The sequence below is a fragment of the Acanthochromis polyacanthus genome, chromosome 12 (genome assembly GCF_021347895.1).
Source record: "Acanthochromis polyacanthus isolate Apoly-LR-REF ecotype Palm Island chromosome 12, KAUST_Apoly_ChrSc, whole genome shotgun sequence".
Taxonomy (NCBI): Eukaryota; Metazoa; Chordata; class Actinopteri; family Pomacentridae; genus Acanthochromis; species Acanthochromis polyacanthus.
In genome coordinates this window covers 4,071,612-4,092,422 of record NC_067124.1, presented here as the reverse complement: position 1 = coordinate 4,092,422, position 20,811 = coordinate 4,071,612, and the positions used below count along the sequence as shown (strand labels likewise).

The window sequence follows — 20,811 nt, the reverse complement described above, 5'->3', positions numbered from 1 at the left end:
TCTTTCGTGGCCACAGAATGAAAACTCAAACTTTTACTATACACGTTGATTACAAAAGTAAAAAGATTATTACTTAAGTGTCGAGCATCTCATCAGTATACAGTATGTAGAGTGGAATATGCTGAGTGTAACTAAGTATGCCACAGTTCTTGTGTTACTGCTAGCTGCTTTGAAAATGCACTTTGATGCAGTATAACTGAACTCAGTCCAGTGAGTGATTGTCCTGTTACAGCAGAAACAAACACCAGTGTGTCACCAGTTAGCTCGTACATACACTAAAGAGTAATCACAGTGAAAGGAAGAAAAGATCCCCCACTAAAACAGAACAACATCCAACACATCGGTTCATCCACCAGCTTTTGTCAGAGATCTTCACCTCAATTAACTCTTCAGACTGTGACGGCATGATCCATTTCTTCATTTCTCACATTTCTATCCAAGTGCACACATTTCTACTGTGGCGAGTCATTATCAGAGGGAAACCATTTCAATTAGTGACTGTGGCTCTAATAGTCAACCCCCACTGACAAGGCAGTCTGGATGGAGAGAACAGACTGGGAAAGAAAACCTGGGGGGGAGGGAGTAGAGGATCAGGGCAATTGAAATGGAGAGACAGAGGGAGAGAAAGAGTGGAAGTGAAAGGATTAAAAAGAAAGGCTACTGAGATAAGGAGAGAGAAAGGAGAAGGAGAAGAAAGAGCCATGGAGATAAAGAGAGCAAGGAGAGAAACAGAGAGCTGGAGACATAAAGGAAGAGAACAGAGAGAGAGAGAGAAAGTGTAGAGATAGACAGACGGGGGGGGGGAGAAAGGTGTGTAGCTGATAGAGGGAGCAGAGCAGCAGAGCAGGGCAGCTCTCAGACGGCTGTCTAGACAGTGTCATGGGAGGTGTTGCTGATTAATGACGCACCAAAAACCATCCACACCCCCTCCCCTACACACACACACACACACACACACACACACACACACACACACACACACACACACACACACACACACACCCCATCCCTGCATCTATCAGCCACCCACACTCACTGGCTGCATCTCCCTCTGCGTTTGTGTCTCCACGGCCTTCTCCTGTTTTGCGGGTCTCTGTAGGTGCTCTGACGCTGACACTGTTTTTACTCTTTCTTTCAGTCTTTCCTCTCTACATCCAAACATCACCCCTCTCTCTCTTCTTCTCCGTTACTTATGTTTACACATGAGGCTTTTAACTGGCAGCGCACGCCAGATGAAAGCAAATTTGATGTGTTGCTTTGGTGCAAACGAGCACTTTTGTTTCTACAGAATGCCACAGTATGTCCGACTGGCCAGCCTCAACTTCTCACACAGCCTGAATATATGAAGATATGCAACTTTACAGTGCTAACATGTGATTGGTTGCAGTTTTCAGTGTTCTTTGAACTCCCTGTTCTCCCAGAGCGTCTTTTCCCACTGCGACTTGTAAGCTCCTCCATCTGTCATGGACGTCATTAAATAAACAGATCACCGGTCACAGTGAGTATGCTGGCGTTTGTTTGCAGTTCTGAATTCACACGTCTTTGAGAACACGCCAGTTCTGATTTCGTTTGGAGTATTGTGCCAGCCGCACCCAGTGCAACAGCTCCAATTCCTGGATGATCAAATATTTACAAGCAACCAAAATGCAAATGTCAGGATCTTTGTGCCCTGACTGTATTCCTGTAACCACAGAACAATTATTGAAGGTCGAGTCCTGCTAAATAAGCCAACAATGACAGCAAAAAAGAGCTGAGAGGAGACAGAGATGTCTTTTATAGCAGAAGTAAAGCATGTAGATTAGACAAAAGAGACGTCTCGGTTGGTTCAGATCTCTTTTCACTGTTTGATTCCTTTAAGTTGTCTTATTACAGACTTTACTTTTTCCTGCACTGCTTCTGAATGTCTAACTGTTTAATGCATATTAATTACCACCGTTCAGTAATTTTCACATTCTACAGAGTTTGAATCATTTCTACAACACAGAAATAAGGCAACAGAGACCAAGTCTGACTTGACAGGAATACAGCTGGACTGCTTGAGAGCACCAAGAGCATGATTTATGGCACAAAACATCACAATTTGGAGCTTATTTGGTGAAGCCACTAATATAAACATGGACGAAATCTATGAACTATTGGTAACATTGGTCATTATAAGTAGGGTTGCCCTGAATAGTCAACCAGACATGAGTTGATGAGGGGAGCGTTAGTTGTCTGATTGGCAGGTCACAGGAAAACAAAGGGAAAATTACTCAGACAATATTATTTACACAGCTGGTCCCTGCAGTCATTGGTTGTAGTTACATATGTTGGGCAGAAAATATGAAATGTGGAATAATTTCAGTGAGTAAACATGGTGGCAAACTCAGGGTTTTGTCAGAAGTCCTAGGACAGGAATAAACTGGGTGGGACTCGAGGTGAACTAGATGATCAGCCTGAATAACAAAATGTTCAGAATCCTTCCTGATTTTTCAGACGCGTTCAGAATCATTAGAGTCTACTGATTTTTCCAGTTTGCTGTGGCTCACTTTGTGAACAATGCTTGTGATTATATTTTAAAGACTCATTATTAGCTGTGGTTTCGTATTTCTGTGTAATGTAGCAGAGTGCTAACCATGTTAGCTTACTTATGATGCTCCGTCTCAGTCCTGGAACACAAATCATGTCTGATGCAGCCCAAAAAATATATTTCCAGAAAAAACATATATCATAAATGTGCCAAGACAAGTTGACTAATGGTTTCAATTAATGACTACTAGTAAACGAGAAAAATCTTTGTTTGGTGGCAGCTCTAGTAATAGGAAATGCCAAAAGTCATCTCACACTGTCATTGTCTCTAGTAATTATTTGACAGTATTATTGCATTTTTAAAATTTTTTCAGTAAAGCAGTTAACATAACAGATCATAGGAGTGTGGGGTCAACACTATAAATACGGTCATGTATCCATCCCCTGTGCTGCTAATAAATATTTGATCACTATTAAAGCAGTGTCCCTGAGAACCACAGGAGAAAAGTGTAGCTCTTAATTCTGAGTGTTAAAAACTATGATTTTCAGTTTGAGCAGCACTGTGCCGCCTGACCAAATGGGTCCAATTCAGAAGTTCTGAAGCTACAGCTGTTCACACTGTGCTTGTTCTGGTAAAACATGAAATAACTGGGAAGCACAAGAAAGGAACAATTTGCTACAATAATTATGACTGAGATGCAGCAAGTGTGTCAGTTTGTCTTGACCTAAGGTTTAGATCGTACTGTAGAGCCCTAGTTGACTTTTTGTGCAGTGTTTGAGTTCAGTGCTTAACTAAGAACAGTAGTGTGGCTATATTTGGTGACCACTGTAAGGTCAAATAATGTTTTTGAATTTAAGGAGTCCCAAGAAACATCAATGTCACCAGGCCAGCAAGCGTTCTTATGTCTGTTTATAGAGTATTTCAGAATTCATCAGCCCTGACAGTGTCTAGTTTAGCACAGATTAATCTGCAGAAGTTTCCAAAGGGTCCTCTAACAGGATGGCAAAAACAAATTCATGACAAGAGAAAACCAGTTAATAGCTTCTGAAGAAATAAGGCAGGGAGAAAATACATCAAACAGCCAAGAGTTAGAGCTGTTGCAGATGATGAGCTCAAAAACAAAGTGAGGAAAACTCAAGCTGTCGCAGAAAATGATTTAGAGAGCAATAAGCTGGCTGCAGTAACTCAGTTAGCTGCTTAGTGGCTACATGCTAGAAAAGGACCTGTCTGCAGAGGCCTGACAGAGCAGAGAAGTCATTCAGTACATCCAACCATTAGATTCAGTAACTGGCTGAATCTAATGGTTGGATGTACTGTATTCAGTACAGACACAGCAACGCCCGGTCTGTGCCCTGGAAATGCATTAAAGGGACTGGATAAGGACACAGCCGTCTTTGAGTCTGTCATCCAGCTCCTATAGCACACCCATGATCCTCACAGTGAACAAGGCTTGGCTGTGGGTGTAACAGGGGTCAGTGTGGCGGTAGTCTTACCTCTGAGGCACCTTGTCGAGAGCCACTGTCTGAAGGCCACAGACACCCATCCTACACACCGAGACAGACAAAACAAAGAAGGAGGCTCAGATTTAAAATGTTCCCAGACTGGTACGCACCTGTCTGAAACTTGAAATAGGCCCATGTTTGAGTTTTAGTGGCATTTTCATGCAGTAAAGTCACTAATAAACATAATATGCTAGTGTATATTTATGTTTAACATGCACCTCACGCATGACAGACTTACGGCTGCTGATCAGTTTAGTAATCTAAAATCATTATTGCTTTGTTGTTTGCTATGTCTGGAATGGATTTTGATGTAGAACCATTAAAGCTGATGAAAATTCTTTTTCCTTGAAAAAAGATGAAGCGAGGTGAAAAAACACCCAAAAAGTAACAACTTAATGAGGACACGAAAGATGAAACAGCAGCGCAGAGAAACGCCTGATGGCTTCAAAACCAAAATCCTGCCCTGTTTGGGAGCGAGGACAACAAAAGCAGACAGCTCCTGTCTTAAAAATAGGCAGGATTAAAGCTACAACAAAGAAACACAACTATCAAATAATTGCAGTTTCCCTTGGTCTACATTTGACTTGAGGATCTTTTCTCATCCAGCACAGTCAACAATGTTTAGTTGAAAAAAAGAGACATGAAAAGGAGGACAAACATGCATAAATCCTGTTTTTATGTGTCTTTCAGGGCAAAGGCCACTGACTGGTCTTACAAATAGCTCTATCTCTGCTACAGGGCTTTCTCCACTTGTTTCTCTCTGATGTTGCATTTCTGGCATTTTCTACTTTGTGTCTGCTTCTCTGCATAATTTCTGCTTTGATTGGACAGTGCGGAGTACATAGTGCTGAGAGAAATGCAAAAAAGGGAAGATGACCATTAGTAGCTAAATGTAAATAATCTGCAATAAAACAACCAAGGCAGAATCATTTCAGATGCTGGTGTCGCAGCTGAAGATAATTATGCATCACATTCTGTACCTGAGCCTATTTCAGAGGATGTAATTTTGCAATGTGCGTACCAGCAACTGTGTGTGTGTGTGTGTGTGTGTGTGTGTGTGTGTGTGTGTGTGTGTGTGTGTGTGTGTGTGTGTGTGTGTGTGTGTGTTTGTCCCAGAGTGTCGACATGTCAGTATGGGGGCAGAGCCGCTGCTGTCTAGACAGCGCTGTAGTGAATTAAACATCAAGGCCTGACAGAGTCTGGCTCTGAAGAAACCAATTCAGCAAGTTCACCTAACAGACTGAAGCAAAGCTGTTACCTCAGTGAAACTGGGACAGAAACTCCGACTGGGATAAAAGGATTCATTTAGCTCAGTGCAGCTTTACTGGGAACATACTGGTAAGCTATGTTTGTCCTGCTTCAGAAATGAAGAAATGTACTGTCACAATGACTAGGCAGGGACATTCAGTGACAACAGATGAACACACACACACACACACACACACACACACACACACACACACACACACACACACACACACACACACACACACACACACACACACACACACACACACACACACACACACACACACACACACACACACACACACACACACACACACACAGCATTTCACTCCCTATCAGTTTAGATCAAAAATGTTACTGGCATGGATGCTGGGAGAACAGTGCTGCCAGAGCGACTAAACACAACCCAATACCAGCAGTCTCTTTTTGTCTCTTGCACACAGACACACAGATACAGACACACACAGTCTTGCTGACCTGCTGTAGGGCATGGTCGTGCCTGCGGGCCTGGCTCTGCCTTGTTATGAAGGACCAGGTGGAGAGCTTGTAGTGGTTGAGCAGGCAGATGATCACCACCACCATCACTGTCATCACCACGATGATGATGACAATCTGAACAAACTCCAGTTCAGCTGCACAAACACATGGAAGGAGAGAGGAGGATTAGCATCAAACATTTAGGAGGGATACGGGTTCAAATCACACAATAAACACAGTTCCAGAAAGCCTACACTGTGAGACAGAAAGGTCAGACGTGAGCTTGTCCATAGTTATTGTCATTATCGATTCATTTGTAGATTGTTGTGTAAATGAATCACTCGGTTTACAAAATTCATGAAACATGAAAAAAATCATTTTATTTCAGTTTCCCAGACCACAAGCTAACCCTTTCAGATATTCACTTTATTCCACAGAAGACAAATAATGGCAGCAAAGAAGTTAAAACTTGCAAACTTTGGCATACATGCTTAAAAATGTCTTCAACTGAAAATGAAAGTTGCTGCAGTTTTATTAATGAAATAATTGCCTCTGTGATGTGGCTAAAAATAACACTGACTTTCCTTACAGTATTCACTTTAGTGTGCAGCATATAAAACATACAGAAGCTTTTTTTAAAGAAAACACTTTTAAGATGTCGATTTCAACTAGTAACATTACAATCCTTTAGCAAGAACGACATATTTAAACTTAAATTAATACATTTCCATCCTGCTAACATGCATGAGGAGGGTAAAATATACTGCAGCTTTGTACACCATCACCATCTGCAACGACGTGAATAATTAACATCAAGTCCAGTTTTCACTTTTCTGACAATGACAACAACAGCAGCTGAATATGCAGAGGCTTTGTACACTTAGAATTACTGCAGAGCTTTAATATAGGATGGCTTTGACTTGAACATGCATTCTTAATAGCGTGTTTGATGTGTGTATGTGTTTTCCTCATCCTTCCTCTTTTCTTAATCTTAATGTGCTACTCACAACCACAACACACTTTAAGTCCATCCTCCTTTTGCAACAGAAGACATGAGGTCCGGTGACAGTAGGAAATGTACATGCCTAAAAAATGGAAGTGCACAGAGATGGAACCAATGACGATTTCCATTAGCAATTCATTTGCTGATAATTTTCTTGATTAGATGATTGAGTTTGTCAATGAAATGTCACAAAAAAGTGAACACTTTACATTCTAATTTCCCAGAAACAAATAAAATGTCTTCAAATGTCAGTTAATGCCTGAAACAGCTGCCTGCATCCCTACATTTCATTTACATGCCACTAAAAAGATGAATCTATTTCACTGCTGCTCTAAAATGAACAATGGCTGAATTCCACTTAGCTGCTACAGTTTTAGGAACCCAGAATTCACACTGGAACTGTTCTTGTGAAATCCTGAGAGCTTGTCAGTCATGGCTTACATAAACACAACACTGTTGATGTTATTACTAACACCTGTGTTCTTCCTACATGTCAAATCTCAGCTGTGAAAAAGGCCTATTTAACAAAGAAATGTATAGTCTCAGGATAACTGGCCAAACTCTAACTACTGATGAAGATGATGTGATATGATTAAAAGCTCTAGATCATCTAATAAATGGACCGGCTGGTGAGAGACTTTACTGACTTTTAAGGAGCTATATAGAATCTCTGACTGCGCTCTTTACTGACTGACTGTTCTAATGTATTTTTACCAGCAGGGGGCAGCACAAGCCAAACCCTAAGCCAGCGTGTCACAGTGAGTGTGTGGCTTATACAGTACACCGATGCCTGTGTGTCTGCCTGAGCATCCTACAAAGGAAAGCTTCAAATCACAGAAAAAGATGAGTGTTGAGGCAGGCAAGTCTGTCCCAGCATACACTGGCGTCTTTGTGGAGATGTTGAATGTGGTTCTGTGACACACACACACACACACACACACACACACACACACACACACACACACACACACACACACACACACACACACACACACACACACACACACAGAGAACTGATCTGGGATGACCTCCCAGATCAGGGCACCACTGGGAGACACAATGATCGCTGCTCCACAGTCACATCTGCCTCTTGTTCATTGTTTCGTTATTTTCATTTTCCTTCCACTCCTTCTCTTTAAACCCTGCCTGTATCTCCACTTGCCCCCCATCACTGTTCTCCATCTTTCCTCTAACTCCATCCCTCCATCTTCACGTCACGCTCCCACAAATCTCTTCTTGTTTTCTCCCAACTCTTCCTTCTTCTTTCATCACTCTCGTCTTACATTCTTCCCTCACCCATCATGCTTTCCATGTTTCTTATTATTCATTGTCTCCCACTTACACTGCTTTTCCCTCCTTCCTCGCTCTCTCTCCATCCCATGCCTGCTTGCCTCCCTGTCTGCAGTCTGACACTCCTTTGTTGTGTGTTGTCTGTTTGTTCTGAGCAGAAGTCTTGACCTTGTCTGGGCTTGGCACCCAGTCTGACCTCTGACTCACTCCCTTACTCACTGCTAGAAGTTCATTTCACTTTCTGAGTGTGCGTGGTTGTACAGTTTGTGTCCTTGTGTGTACGCACAGCTCCGTAAGAACAATGACACAATGTATACTCAGCTATTTGAGCCACAATGCCACAATTCTGGTCAACACTTTGGCTACAAAGTCAAGCTCTGTGCAATTTCTGGAGTGCATTACCCACAATCCAGCTGGGCAGCTTTTGAAATAGCAATGATGGGATCAGAAGAATAGGAGAAAGCAGTGTGAAAATCCAAAAACCAGAAGCTATGGAAAAAATTCAATCATATAAGAGCTTGACAATTCTTACTAAAAATGTGAAAACACGGAAGAAGAAGACCAAAAATGGAAGCAGCCCAGTTAAACCTGACCTATCCCAGTCTTCCCAGCCTCAGTAATCCTCCCTGGCTTATTCGTCTGCATTAGAGTGGGTTATAGTCGAGCCTGAGCTGAAACGTAAACCCACCCAAACCTGCCTGTGCTGCACCACAGCAGCCACAGGGGACGGGCGGGGTAGGACTCAGAGGAACAAGGCCAACTTGCACAAACCACAGGGAAGGAGGGGGGGGGGGAAACGCTGTGAAGGAACGAAACCTAAGCCAGTAAAACCAACCGACGTTAACCACCAGAGAGTGGAGGAATGACTTACTGGAAACCAACGACAGACTCAACTTTGCCTTATTGAAATGAAAGGCGGCAAATGAAGTGGTGAGCTGACAGAAACTCACCATGTGAATGAATTTATTAGTATAAGCAAGCAAAATACACAAAAATACTTCACTAAACCATTCTTTAAAACAAGTAAACCAGGATACTCAGTCTCACAGTTAACATCTAAGGGGAAGTGATGGCTCAACTAGCTCCTCACACTAGACATTTGAAACAGAGTTATTAAGTTCTTTGTCACAACATGAGTCACCTATAGTGATGTGGAACAGGTAGGATTGCCGAGAGTGAAGACGAAGAAAAGAAACCGTGCTAAAGGACCCCTGGTAATGTCATAAACCACACTCAAAATCGTGAAATGTTTTGAAAAGCTGTGACAGTGAATGCTTGTTTCAGAAATTCAGCAAACCACCATATTCTCTCACACCTGGTTTCTTTAGACCCTCTGTATCATTGGTCTCCAATGTGTTTGGGTTGTAAACCTTCATAGTCAAGCAGTGCAAAGTCATGACCTCTTGTTAGTCAGTTAGAACCAGTGCACACAACATTTACTGCTCCAGATATAACTATCAAGCTGATTTTCATACATGGCTGCATAGCTATATGAGCTAGCAAAAGTTAAAACAACAACAACAAAAAGACAAAGTTTCCTGGACAAAGATGGTACCTGGTGCTATTCTAAAAAAACTTTAAATTTAGACTATGCTAATGCATGTCTGGAAATCTTCACCTGCAGGCCTTGCAAGTTGAAACATCAGGTGATGACCAAATTTAGCCCGATTCACCCTCAGGGGACCATGAACGTCTGTGCCAAATTTCATAGCAAATCCATCCAACTGCTGTCAAGACACTTCAAAGTCACTAAGTTGTTAAGTCATTAGCATCTGTCTTCTGGGGACAAAGAAGGTATGTATAATATTTCATGGCAGTCCATCAAATAGTTGAGATATTCAAAGACAAACCAAACACTGAGATCCACACACCCAAAGAGATAGAACAGATATAAAGCAAATATATGAGAAAAGTCACGCTCTAAAGGCGTCTCTGTTCCCAGTGTGGGAACCTCTGACCTCTACGTACAGAGAAAATGTGTTGGAAAGAAGTTTTGTTGCCAGGCTGCCGGTTTGATTGAGGAGCTTTGGTCTCTACCAGCCTGGGCCTGTGTGCTCACCACAGCAGCCACAGGCAGGGGACTGAGGGAGGCTCTCATTCAGAGAACGGCATTCTGGGAAACCAAATCAACCAGGTCCTTCTGTAAGCTGGCTGGATAAATATCACATACTCTGCCTTCTGCTGTTGTAAAAGCCGCACAAATCAGACTCAAAGCCGGCGCACTTCTGAATTACAGGCATGGATGTTTTTACAGCACGAGTTCATGTTTTTACAGTTCAAGCAAAAAAAAGCACAGCGGCTGCAGTTAATGACCTCTCCTCTGAACGTCAGGGAGGAAGGAAGCCAGTGGAGGAGTTGAGAAGGGAGGAAGGAAGTGGTGGGGAGGAGGAGGAGGAGGAGGAGGAGGAGGTGGAATTAAATAAGAGAGGGAAGAGGCAAGGAAGAGGAGAGGCCTGTCCTGCCTGAACCCCAGTATCCACCCAAGTTCAGAGGCTCCAGAACACAGTGTTCAGCTCGGGCTCCCTCACAGGCCAGAGAACAGTGTGTGCTGGCAGTCTGCATTACCAGCACCAGTCTGATGTTATTACAACAGTAATCCACTTGTCAAAACAATATCAGCCCGGCGTCTGCAGCACCCTTATTCCTTCAGCAGGCTGAATCATTTGCATTGCCAGCCAGCCGTCCCGTCGTTTCTACTGCTGTCGAGAGAGAGGCTGTCGAGTTTATTTAAATCATGTGAAAGTGACCGTGCTATACTCCAAGTCCTTCAAACATCTGTCTGGACATAGGATATGTTTGTTTAGTTCCATTTATTGATTATACTTGTAAACACAATTTCCAAGTTTGAAGACAGAAGACTTTTTTTCCACCAAAGTGAACTATGCTGTAGTTAACTAAAGGGTGCAAACATGGACCCTCATCACGTCCAAATAACAGAACAAGAAAAGCCCCCAGAGCGCAGTACTCCACCAAGGCTCCATCGATGATTATCGATGGAATAAAGTTTTTTAATTTGGAATTATTAATTTGGAATTAACTCATTCAGAATTAAAGTTTTGTGCTCTACATGGACCGCACGTTTATTCCTCTTCCTTAATCCCGCTTTAATGCTTGGGCGCTGGAAAGGATTCTGATTGGACAGGGAGTGGACGTGACGTATCCCTGTTTACCGGAAGAAAACAAACTCCATTTGCAGCGGCATTTCTTTTCCCCAACAACATGGAGGAACAACTAATAAGCACACTTTTCGCTTTGCTTTTTATTGTTTATTGAAGCAGCAACTCGACAATGGTGTACTACTTCTGTTGCGTCACTTGAGAAGGAGAAGAATGTGCTCGCGCCAGTAAGGTCGCAGAACGTGTACGTCGCTACACCATCGCTACGTGACGAGCCAAACATGCGCAGAATGACCGGAATTAACTAAAGCGGAATTAACTGTATAATGAACAGAACGTACACAGGAATTAGTTTATTCAGAATTAAGTTTATTCGGAAAGAACTTTTTCATTCGGAATTAAGTGTTTACAAGGAGATTATAAAGTGGAATCAACTTTAATTCCGAATTAAAAAGGAATTAAAGACTCTTGTAAATGTGGCCAGTGACACTGTGCTGTTATCTCGTAATGCTACAGAAATCTTCAACAAATCCGTGGATCCAGACTATAAGCTGCATCACCGCCACAATCTAATCACTTTCCCTGAAAATTTCATCCAAATCCGTTAGTCTATTTTTGAGCAATGTTGCTAACACACTTTACACTTACTATAAAATATTAGTGTCAACATAGTTGCAAACAACAACTACTTTTCTGATTTTCAAATTCATCTTTTGGTGTATGAGAAGTAAAGAAATTCAGCCACAAAAAGCTAGTTTTTGCACAGCCACAGGTGGCATCTTCAAATGTTTTCTTTGGTTTGAAGAGCAAAATCTCCAGATATTCACTTTCCTACAATATCTAACAAAGAGAATGTGCAAATTCTTCCATCTAAGAAGCTGAAACCTGAACCACTTATCAAAATTTTTTCCAACAATTTTCTGTTGATCGGCGCATTCATTCATGTACTTTTTCTGATACAACTTCTCAGTTGTAACGGCAGGTTTAAAAACAGCACCTTGAAGATTAGGATACTTTTAAAAAAACTTTTATGTTTATCATCAACAGCAAAGAGGTGAGACAGGAAATAAGGAAAGAGAGAAAGAATGACATATAACCAGGGCACTTCACATACTGGTTTTTCTTACCTGTCAATTTAAAATACTCTGTGCTACAGACACACGTCTGTACTGAGGTGTGATACTTGGACCTATCAGAGAGAAACAGCAGCTACAGCAGTAGCATGCCCCAATTCAAAGAGCCAAACACTAAACGAGAGAGTAAACAGCATGGAGAGAGTGCACACACACACACACACATCGACCCAATGACAGCCCTTTGACCTTCATGTGTGTCTGTAGGTGAGAGAGAGAGAGAGGAGGGGGAGGCCAATGGGAGGTCAGACAGTTCAGCTGACCTGCCAATGAAAAGAAGCTATCAGAAGCACAGCAGACAACAGCAGCCACTATCAGAGCACAACCCTGTCTGAAGGCACACTCTGACATGGAAGTTTTGCAGTGATGAATTATCTGCACCTTCAAGGGTCAATTAACTTTATTCCCCCAAAGAAATACTTCCTCTGAAAAGTGCTGACAAGAGGATCCGTAAATTATCCAGTGTAACCAGGACACACACTTTTAAATGTCTTTTCTTTCACAATAAAACCAATGCTGCCTGCGTGGATAGACAGCACTTACGGAGAAAGTGAAAGTAATATGGATACATGGCTTCACAAGCTGAAGCACACATAGGTCAAAGGCCTGAATACAAGCTGTTTTGGCTTTGTGCATCAATACTAGGAAGTGTTCTGTGCATTGAAATATGCAAGCCGTACCCATTAAAAATATCAGACCATCCAGACATATCAGTCTGCCTCAGCATCATACACTGGCTCAGCAGTAGTCTGTTTCAATGCAGAGCTCTCCATAACTTGGACAAACTAACACTGTATATCTACTGCAGATTCATTCTTGCTGGCAACAAGGAGCAGTTAACGCTGGGGGAAACTCACTTCTATGACTAATGAGGGCATACAATCTTACCCTGTTCGGCCCTGAAATGAAAATCAGGCTAATGGCTATCTATAGAGACTGCACACACTCAGCTGGGGCCTCTAACATTGTTATTGCTCAATAAACTTAACGTTTGAGCTCGGATGACCTTAGACGCTTCCGTGAGAAAACTGGGCCTGGCTGGTTAAGTTTGCACAAAGGAGCAGTCTTTTGTCCAAAACCATGAGAATGTATTCTGTGATTCAGGTTTGAGAGTGGATGTGTGCTGACAGTAGAGCCTGAGCATGCAGGAACGGCTCGCTAGCTGCTTGCTAATTCAGAGACATAGAGCTGCTCCCACCACCAAAGAAATGCCTTCTCTCACAGACAGAAGAGAGACTGAGCTTCATCTGTCATGAATTCTTTCCCTGCAGTCAAGCAGCACACAGCCCCAGAGCTGAAAGCAGCAGTTTATGGAATCTGCAGGAAAATGCCGCCTGACCGGGTGCAGCTCTGGGAGATGACAGGACAGCAGAAAACAGATGGAGAAGACACTGGAATCTTTGTCTAAATGACTGGAAAAACTAAAAGCTTGGCAGAAAGTGGAGGCAACAAGTGAGGTGTTTCTTTTGCTTTACCTAGCACAGGCTAAGCTCATCAAAACCCTGCAGCTGGCTTGTTTCCTCTATAGTCATTTCCCGTTTCCTGCTGCACTCCAGATCTCAGTCGTGATTTTTTTTTTTTGCATTCTCACAGTATGCACCTGGCAATCCAAACTGCACTTGACTGTGAAATGCTGCACCAATTCCCACATGACTGGTAGCAGAAGTGCTCCAGGTGCTGCTGGTCCCCAAGTCACAGTGTACACTGCTTACGGGATTTCTTGTCTAGCTGAGAAGTGAGTGTATTCATAAACTATAAACCTGCATTAAAATATACGTGTTAAGTACAGAGAGAGACAGAAAGACCAAAATAAAGGACGCTTTCTTTGCTCCAACTTGCTCGTCCTTCTCCTGCTGCCCAGATAGAGGCCTGCTGAGTTCACAGCCTGCTGCCCACCACACTGGGCCCACACACACACACACACACACACACACACACACACACACACACACACACACACACACACACACACACACACACACACACACACACACACACACACACACACACACACAGTCCTCCTTCGACACACACAGACGCACACAGCCCTGTCTGCTGCCACTGCCGTTGCTATGGTAACCCTTGGGCACGGTGCCGTGATCAACAAGGCCCGGAGCTGCTGGGGCGCCATGGCAGCGACCTGGCTGGCACACACACACACACACAAACACGTATGCACACACATGTACACACATACGCACACACTGGCAAAGAGAGGGATAGAAGCAGACAAGGAGGGAGAGGAAGCGAGTACTGCACGCGCACGCACATTTAAAAAGACTGGCTCAGTTAGAGGTAAGGAGAGAGAGTTCAGTAATGAAGGAACAAAAAGAGTTGGAAGAGATGGGGAAATGAGGCACACACACACACGCACGCACACACACACAGACACACACCTCTACCTCCCTTGGGAGATGTGCACTATAACGTCTAGACGGCTGGTATCAGCCTGGCAACAACAGTCGACCACAATATAAGTGTGTCTGTGTGTGACACAGCATGTAGTAGGTATCAGCCTAGTTACAACCCCCCTCCTCCTCTACTACAGTCAGTCAGTCTCTCCATGGAAATAAATGAACTAGTTTAGTGCTGTTTAACCCTGAGGAGAGGGGGCCTGTTTATGTGTGTGCATGTGCATTTGTATATGTATGTGTGTCTGTACTAAGCCTTATTAGACAGGTATCTTTGAGTCAGGAAAGAGATGGAGACAGTGAGGAAGAGGGAAAAGAGGAAAAAGGAAGAAACTGATAAAGGAGGAGGGATTATAATGAGTGTCTCGGAAAAGGAGAGAGATGCAAAAAGAGTGAGAGATGGAGGCACAGACAGGAAGAGAGAGAGAGAGATAGGTGCCAGACATGCTATGGGGACTCAGGGCAACAAGAGAACAAACAATTACAGCTCTGTCTCTTTTCTCTATTCGCCCTCCTCTCGCTTTCTCTCCGTCTATCCATCCCTTCTTCTCTCGCTCACACTGCACAGGGGAATCAGACAGCCTGTCTGTGCTGCACCACAGAGACTAAATGGGATTACAAAGCAGGAAGCCTCCGACTTGTGCATGGCTAGAGGTAGCTCTCACAGAACTGGGAACTTGAAAACTGGAATCACGACACGATCAGGATTGTTTGGTTTGTTACAAATCAGGTGATTCTTGTAATGCCCAAGTGGTCAGGCAATCAGACAGGTGGTAAACAAGCTAGGTAGGATTATCTAAACCGTTTTATGTGGAGGTGAAACTGAAGAGTGAGCTCACTAGAAATGTGGTTAATAATCTTTCAGTGAGTGAGAAAAGTGCATGCATGGCTCCAGCAAGTGCTGCAGGAACCAGGAAGTTGATCTGTGACTGTTTTATTGCTGATATTCATTTCTATTCCAAATAACCTGAGGGTTTGTTTAAAGCCTGTTTGACTCACTGGTACTGTTGGAATTCTTCTTCGTGAGCAAAATGCTACTATTGCTTGAAGAATTCATGAGTAAAACAACAAAAGGAGGACCCAGAATGTAAGAAAACCAGGATTTCCCAGAAGATACTTAAACAACATTTGGAGAAATAACTTTGGAAGTTCTTTGCAGAGTCATTATAGACCTTATTTGAAGTTAATTTCCTAATTCAAACAGAGATAGGATACAGGTGGACGTTATTTGCTCCGTTTTCTTCTGATTTGTCATGTACATAACGTCTTTCTGTGTAATACACAAGAGAGCGGCTACTTGGGAAATAAGTTGCAATATACATTATATTCTTAAATTCAGATGGACAGAGGCATTGTGGAAATGCTGTCAAAGTTGTGGTAAATGCTGTTAAAAATTGTAAAAGCTCACCAGGGACTTGCTTTTAGCGCTGCTAGTTGAATGTAAAGGTAACACACATGGGGTTTAAGTCAGTCAAGTTCTTACCTTCTGCGTCCTACCGTCAGGTCAGCGGCTTTCTGTGTCCGTACATTACATGAATATCTTACATTGTGTCACAGCTAAATGTCTTTTCCACATTTTCCTTGAACTGAGACTAAGTTTGATTATTGCTGATGTCGGCCATAATGATGAGACCCGATGCTGAGCAGGCAATAAATCTCCACTTTGGCTCTTGAAAAGGACTACCGTAGCCATATCATCTCCATCTGCATGAATATAACATGAACAAAGATAGGAAAAACGCAGGGCTCTGTGATAACATATCATGAATATTACAATATAGTCTAATATCATCAATATTCCAGCGCTGTAAAATTCATGAACAGCAGTAAAGCAGAGAAGAGGGCAGTGTAAAAGAATTCCTCTGCACGGTGAGATGTCACTTCACATGCACAGACACACTCGCCTGCAGTCAGAGCCGGCCTGCAGTCTCTCAGGTGTGTGTCTCTGTGTGTACATTATCAGAGCCAGACAGACAGGATAGCGTCTAGACACCCCCACCTCCCACTCCCCACCCCCTCTGCCATAAAGCCAGACTGACTCCACTCTCTCTGAGTGATTGAACCAGACTGTAGGGTCAGGGTTAAAGTGAGTGTGTGCAAATGTGTGTATGTGTGCAGGGTGTTGACCGGGGTCAGTGTGTGAGGGGGTGTGTTGGGGGATAGCGAGACATTTCTGATCAGAGCTCAGTGTGCTGTCGCATGTTGCTCAAAGCTTCAACAAGGTTTGACCAGAAAGGCCTATATGTCTGTGTGTTGTGTGTGTGTGTGTGTGTGTGTGTGTGTGTGTGTGTGTGTGTGTGTGTGTGTGTGTGTGTGTGTGTGTGTGTTATGTGCAACTCGTGTGTGGGGAGATAAATCTGTAACACGGTCACACTGTGGAGACCAACGGTTGAGAAAGCAGTGGATCTGGAATCTTTTGCCTCCTATTCTATTTACTTACACTCATACACCAAATACAGTTGGGGTTACCATGCCAAGTGCTCACTGGCCTTCAGTAGCAACTTACAGTTTAGTGTCTTGCGAAAGGGCACTTTGGTGTGTCGACAGGAAGACGCAGTCAGTGAACTGCTAGGAGAGGTAGTAGCTGTCCACCTGCCACTTGAGAACAAATCTCTGCTCGTCTCGGTGGTAGAAGATGGTGATAATAACTACAACTTTAAAGAACAGTGGGGAGTCTGTTCTACTGTTTCGGAGCATGCTGATGTCTGGCATGTTATTAACAAATGACCAAAGAAAGACAGTTAATGTGATCGGTCTGAACATGCAACAACAGCCCTGACACAAACCCCCACAACTGCAAGAAAAAGGATCACAGCAATAAATGATGGAAACACTGTGATGACAGCAAAAGGTACTGCAGGGAGGATGGTGGTGGGGAGGCTCCAGACAGTGTTCACTGGCATACTATAATAACCAGGAGCAGATCAGGAGGGTGCAGGAGTTGTGTAATAACCTATTCTAACCAAAGACCAGAGCTTTGACAGCGACTGGCAACGGCGGGTTCTTATAGCCTGAGCATTAACATACGTGTCCTCATCATCCTTATCAGCAACAGTTGGAGGAGACAGACACATGGCAGTAGGCTGTAGTGACAGTCATGGGGGGAGGAGGGTATTGACTCATAGGACTCGGAAAACAGAAGCGTAGAAACCAAGGACAAAGTGGCAAACAGGCAGCCAGATGTACAGTAGTGACATTGATATGATGTCCTACTCATGTACAGCTCAGATTTGCCAACCAATATTAAGCTAAATAAACCATGAAAAGACCCAAACTAAGAATGAATGGATTCTGCTCAGAAGTACTGTGTGTACATCCAAAGCCTGATAGATATTATTCCTCTGTGCCACAGAGTTCCATTGTTGTCCAAAAACTATTACAAAGACATCAGTGAGCCACACTGCTGCACTGGGCAACATGTTGTTTAATTATCATGAACACACACTCTGTAGGGTATCAGGACTCAGTGCCACATACACCTTGATGCCAGAAATACTCACTGGAGCACCAAATATGTATTAACCCACCAATGAAAACAGTTCTAAATAAATCCTCCACCGAGTCTCGATTGTGGAACTTTTGCGAAAACTATAGTGGCCAGCTGTTTAGGATTACTGAGCCTTTCTTACATGAAGCAATACAGTATGTTTGAGGAGAACTGAAGAACATGATGTTGGGTGCCAAAAACAGAGTAGATCAGTCTGAAAGTGTTCACAGGCTGACACTTTTTTGTTTGGATATTTGCATGGTATTTGTTGACAAGAAGAGCAATATAGAATATCAAGTGGCCAAGGAGAATAGAACTCAAAGCACAATAATAAAAAAGCCAGCTCCAACGTTAATGGAGATTGCACACACACTGATACACACACACAGCATCTCACCCTGCTGACTCCTATTAGCCAACGGCAACTCAGCCAGCCATCCAGACACATAGATCTTTGTCAACTTAGCAGGGGGGGTTATGAAAATTATTCTGCAGTGTTCATTTCTGTACAGGTTAACATCACAGGTTGGCTGTTGCTGAAGGCAAAAACGGGTAAAATCATGCAGAGGTCTGGCTGAATACAACAAGAGAGAAAAAGAAAAAGGGAAGAGGAAAAGAAAGAAGTAGCAGATAGCTGCCAGAGTGTCACAGAGATGGAGTCGGAGAGAAACAGAGAAGGATAAAGAGAATGTAACTCCGGTTGAAGAGAGACAGAGAGATTGGACACAGAGACGAGACAGGAACAAAGATAGGAGCGAGAGAGGACAGATGAGAGCAGAGGAAGAGATTGAGGTGCAGGCAGAACGTGGTAAAGGCAGACAGATGTTAAAGGCAGACAAACAACAAAGCGTGGCGTCTTGTGTCTCATCTCTGAGACTGAACAACAAAACAGCGGAGCAGCAGAAGAAAAAGAACAAAACAGAGGAGATGAGAGAGGGGTGGAGGAGGAAGAAACGAGTGGGCTTTTGTCTGTCTGTCTCTCTGTCTGTCTGTGTGCTTCCTGGCACGTGTTCATTTGATTGAACAGGCACCCCCCACCCTCCCTCCACTCCAGCCACCACACACCTCACCCCCACAGGAGAGGCGAATTTGCCGTTCGACTCTAAAGTGGGTTTTCACCATCAGTGGGGGTAACAGACACCTCCCAGATGTAGGCTGCGTGCTGCATATGGGCTGCAAACTCTGCGGCTGCTGTGATCAGCCAAACAGAGACAGCAGGGGATGCTGTGGGTGGAACGCAGGAAGCTCTGGGAGACATGGGACACATCCAGACTGCAGCTGAAGGGTCTACAGGGGCTACACAGACATACTGAGCTCAAACTGGAAATGGTACTGCTGGTATACTAATGTTTGTGTGTATGTGACTGAAGCACCCTTTATGCAGACACCAAAAGAATGTGGACCGTTCGTTATGAAGTGACTGATGAACCTGCAGTTCTTGCCTCAGGCCTTTCCTCCAGATTTCTGAACATGGCTGCAGGGATTTGCTTCCATTCATGAGCGTTGGTGAGGCCCAACACTTTTCATGGGCAATAAGGTGTGCCTAGCTGTCTGTGATAGCTAGTTCATCCCAAAAAAGTTGGGTGACACCGAAGTTGTGTGCAGACCAGTCTACTTCTTTAAGTTACTCCCACCCCACCCCCCACCCCCCCGATTCAGCGTCCTAAACATCTTCAGTTTGGCATCTTTGAAGGCAAAGAGAAGTAGGAAGTCTTCATGTTTGCCTTAACTGAACGATCAAATCTTTTGGCATTCGTGCGTGAAAGATAAATAAATAAGTTGCGGTTCTGCTTTAAGGCTGCTGTCTGTGTTATTTTAAGTTGATGCAACAGGATGTCTGAACAGACTCCTCATAGCCACTGACTCTAATACAGGAAAGTATGTAATAATAGATGTCCACAACATAGTGTGTTTGATTACTGGAGTCTTTTAGTGCCTCACAGTTTAATATGGAAGATATTTTACACCAATTACCCATCAATCAATTACTCAACTAGAAATAATCATTAAATCAATTTAAAAATGTAAATCTCTCACTGACAAATCACGACTTAATGATCAATTGAAGAAAAAAAACTACACATTGACTGATAATGCACATAACAGCTAAAGTAGCTGTTGTCCTGTTTCCTGTCTAACCTAGAAAAACATGAAGTAAACTTTAAAAAAGAGCAAAAATATAATTAAGAAACAGAGAGCCGTGTGTCTTCAAAAATGCACCAAAAGACAAACGGCCTACTCCTCTGCTGTGTAATTACACTCCGTCTGTTTGTAATAACTCAGTTTAATCTGCTCTGGGTTTTTTTCATCTGTGCCTGCAAATCATAACTGGTTTCCATTTTAGAAAAACATGGCTCCTCAACAGCAGCATATGCTTGCACTGCGTTTTATTCTGCTATGACTCACTGTCATGCTGGCTGTCTCTCCACCGAGATGGACTGTCTCTCTGACTCTCTATTTTAGTGCATGTTTCTCTTCTTTCTCTCTCATTATGTCTGTCTCTTCTCCTCTTTTTGTCACACTCCTCTCACTCTCCTCCAGCTTGAATTTACCCACGTGTTTCTGTCTTCTTTTTAATCCATCCATCTCTTTCCGTTCATCATTTATTGCTCTCCTCCTCTTCTGTCTTTCAGCC

The 20,811-nt window shown here is 43.2% G+C and overlaps 1 protein-coding gene across 5 annotated transcripts in view; it reads right to left on the bottom strand.

The window, feature by feature from the left end:
* The window catches only part of LOC110954774 (low-density lipoprotein receptor class A domain-containing protein 4), a 284,512-nt gene that overhangs the window by 7,645 nt on the left and 256,056 nt on the right, over positions 1-20,811 (bottom strand). For all 5 annotated transcript variants that reach the window (XM_051956436.1, XM_022199457.2, XM_051956437.1 and 2 more), the window contains 2 exons: positions 5,737-5,891; positions 4,003-4,053 (listed from right to left, as the gene is read on the bottom strand). In XM_051956436.1, the coding sequence (XP_051812396.1) occupies positions 4,003-4,053; positions 5,737-5,891 (206 nt within the window). The remainder of the gene's footprint in view (positions 1-4,002; positions 4,054-5,736; positions 5,892-20,811) is intronic.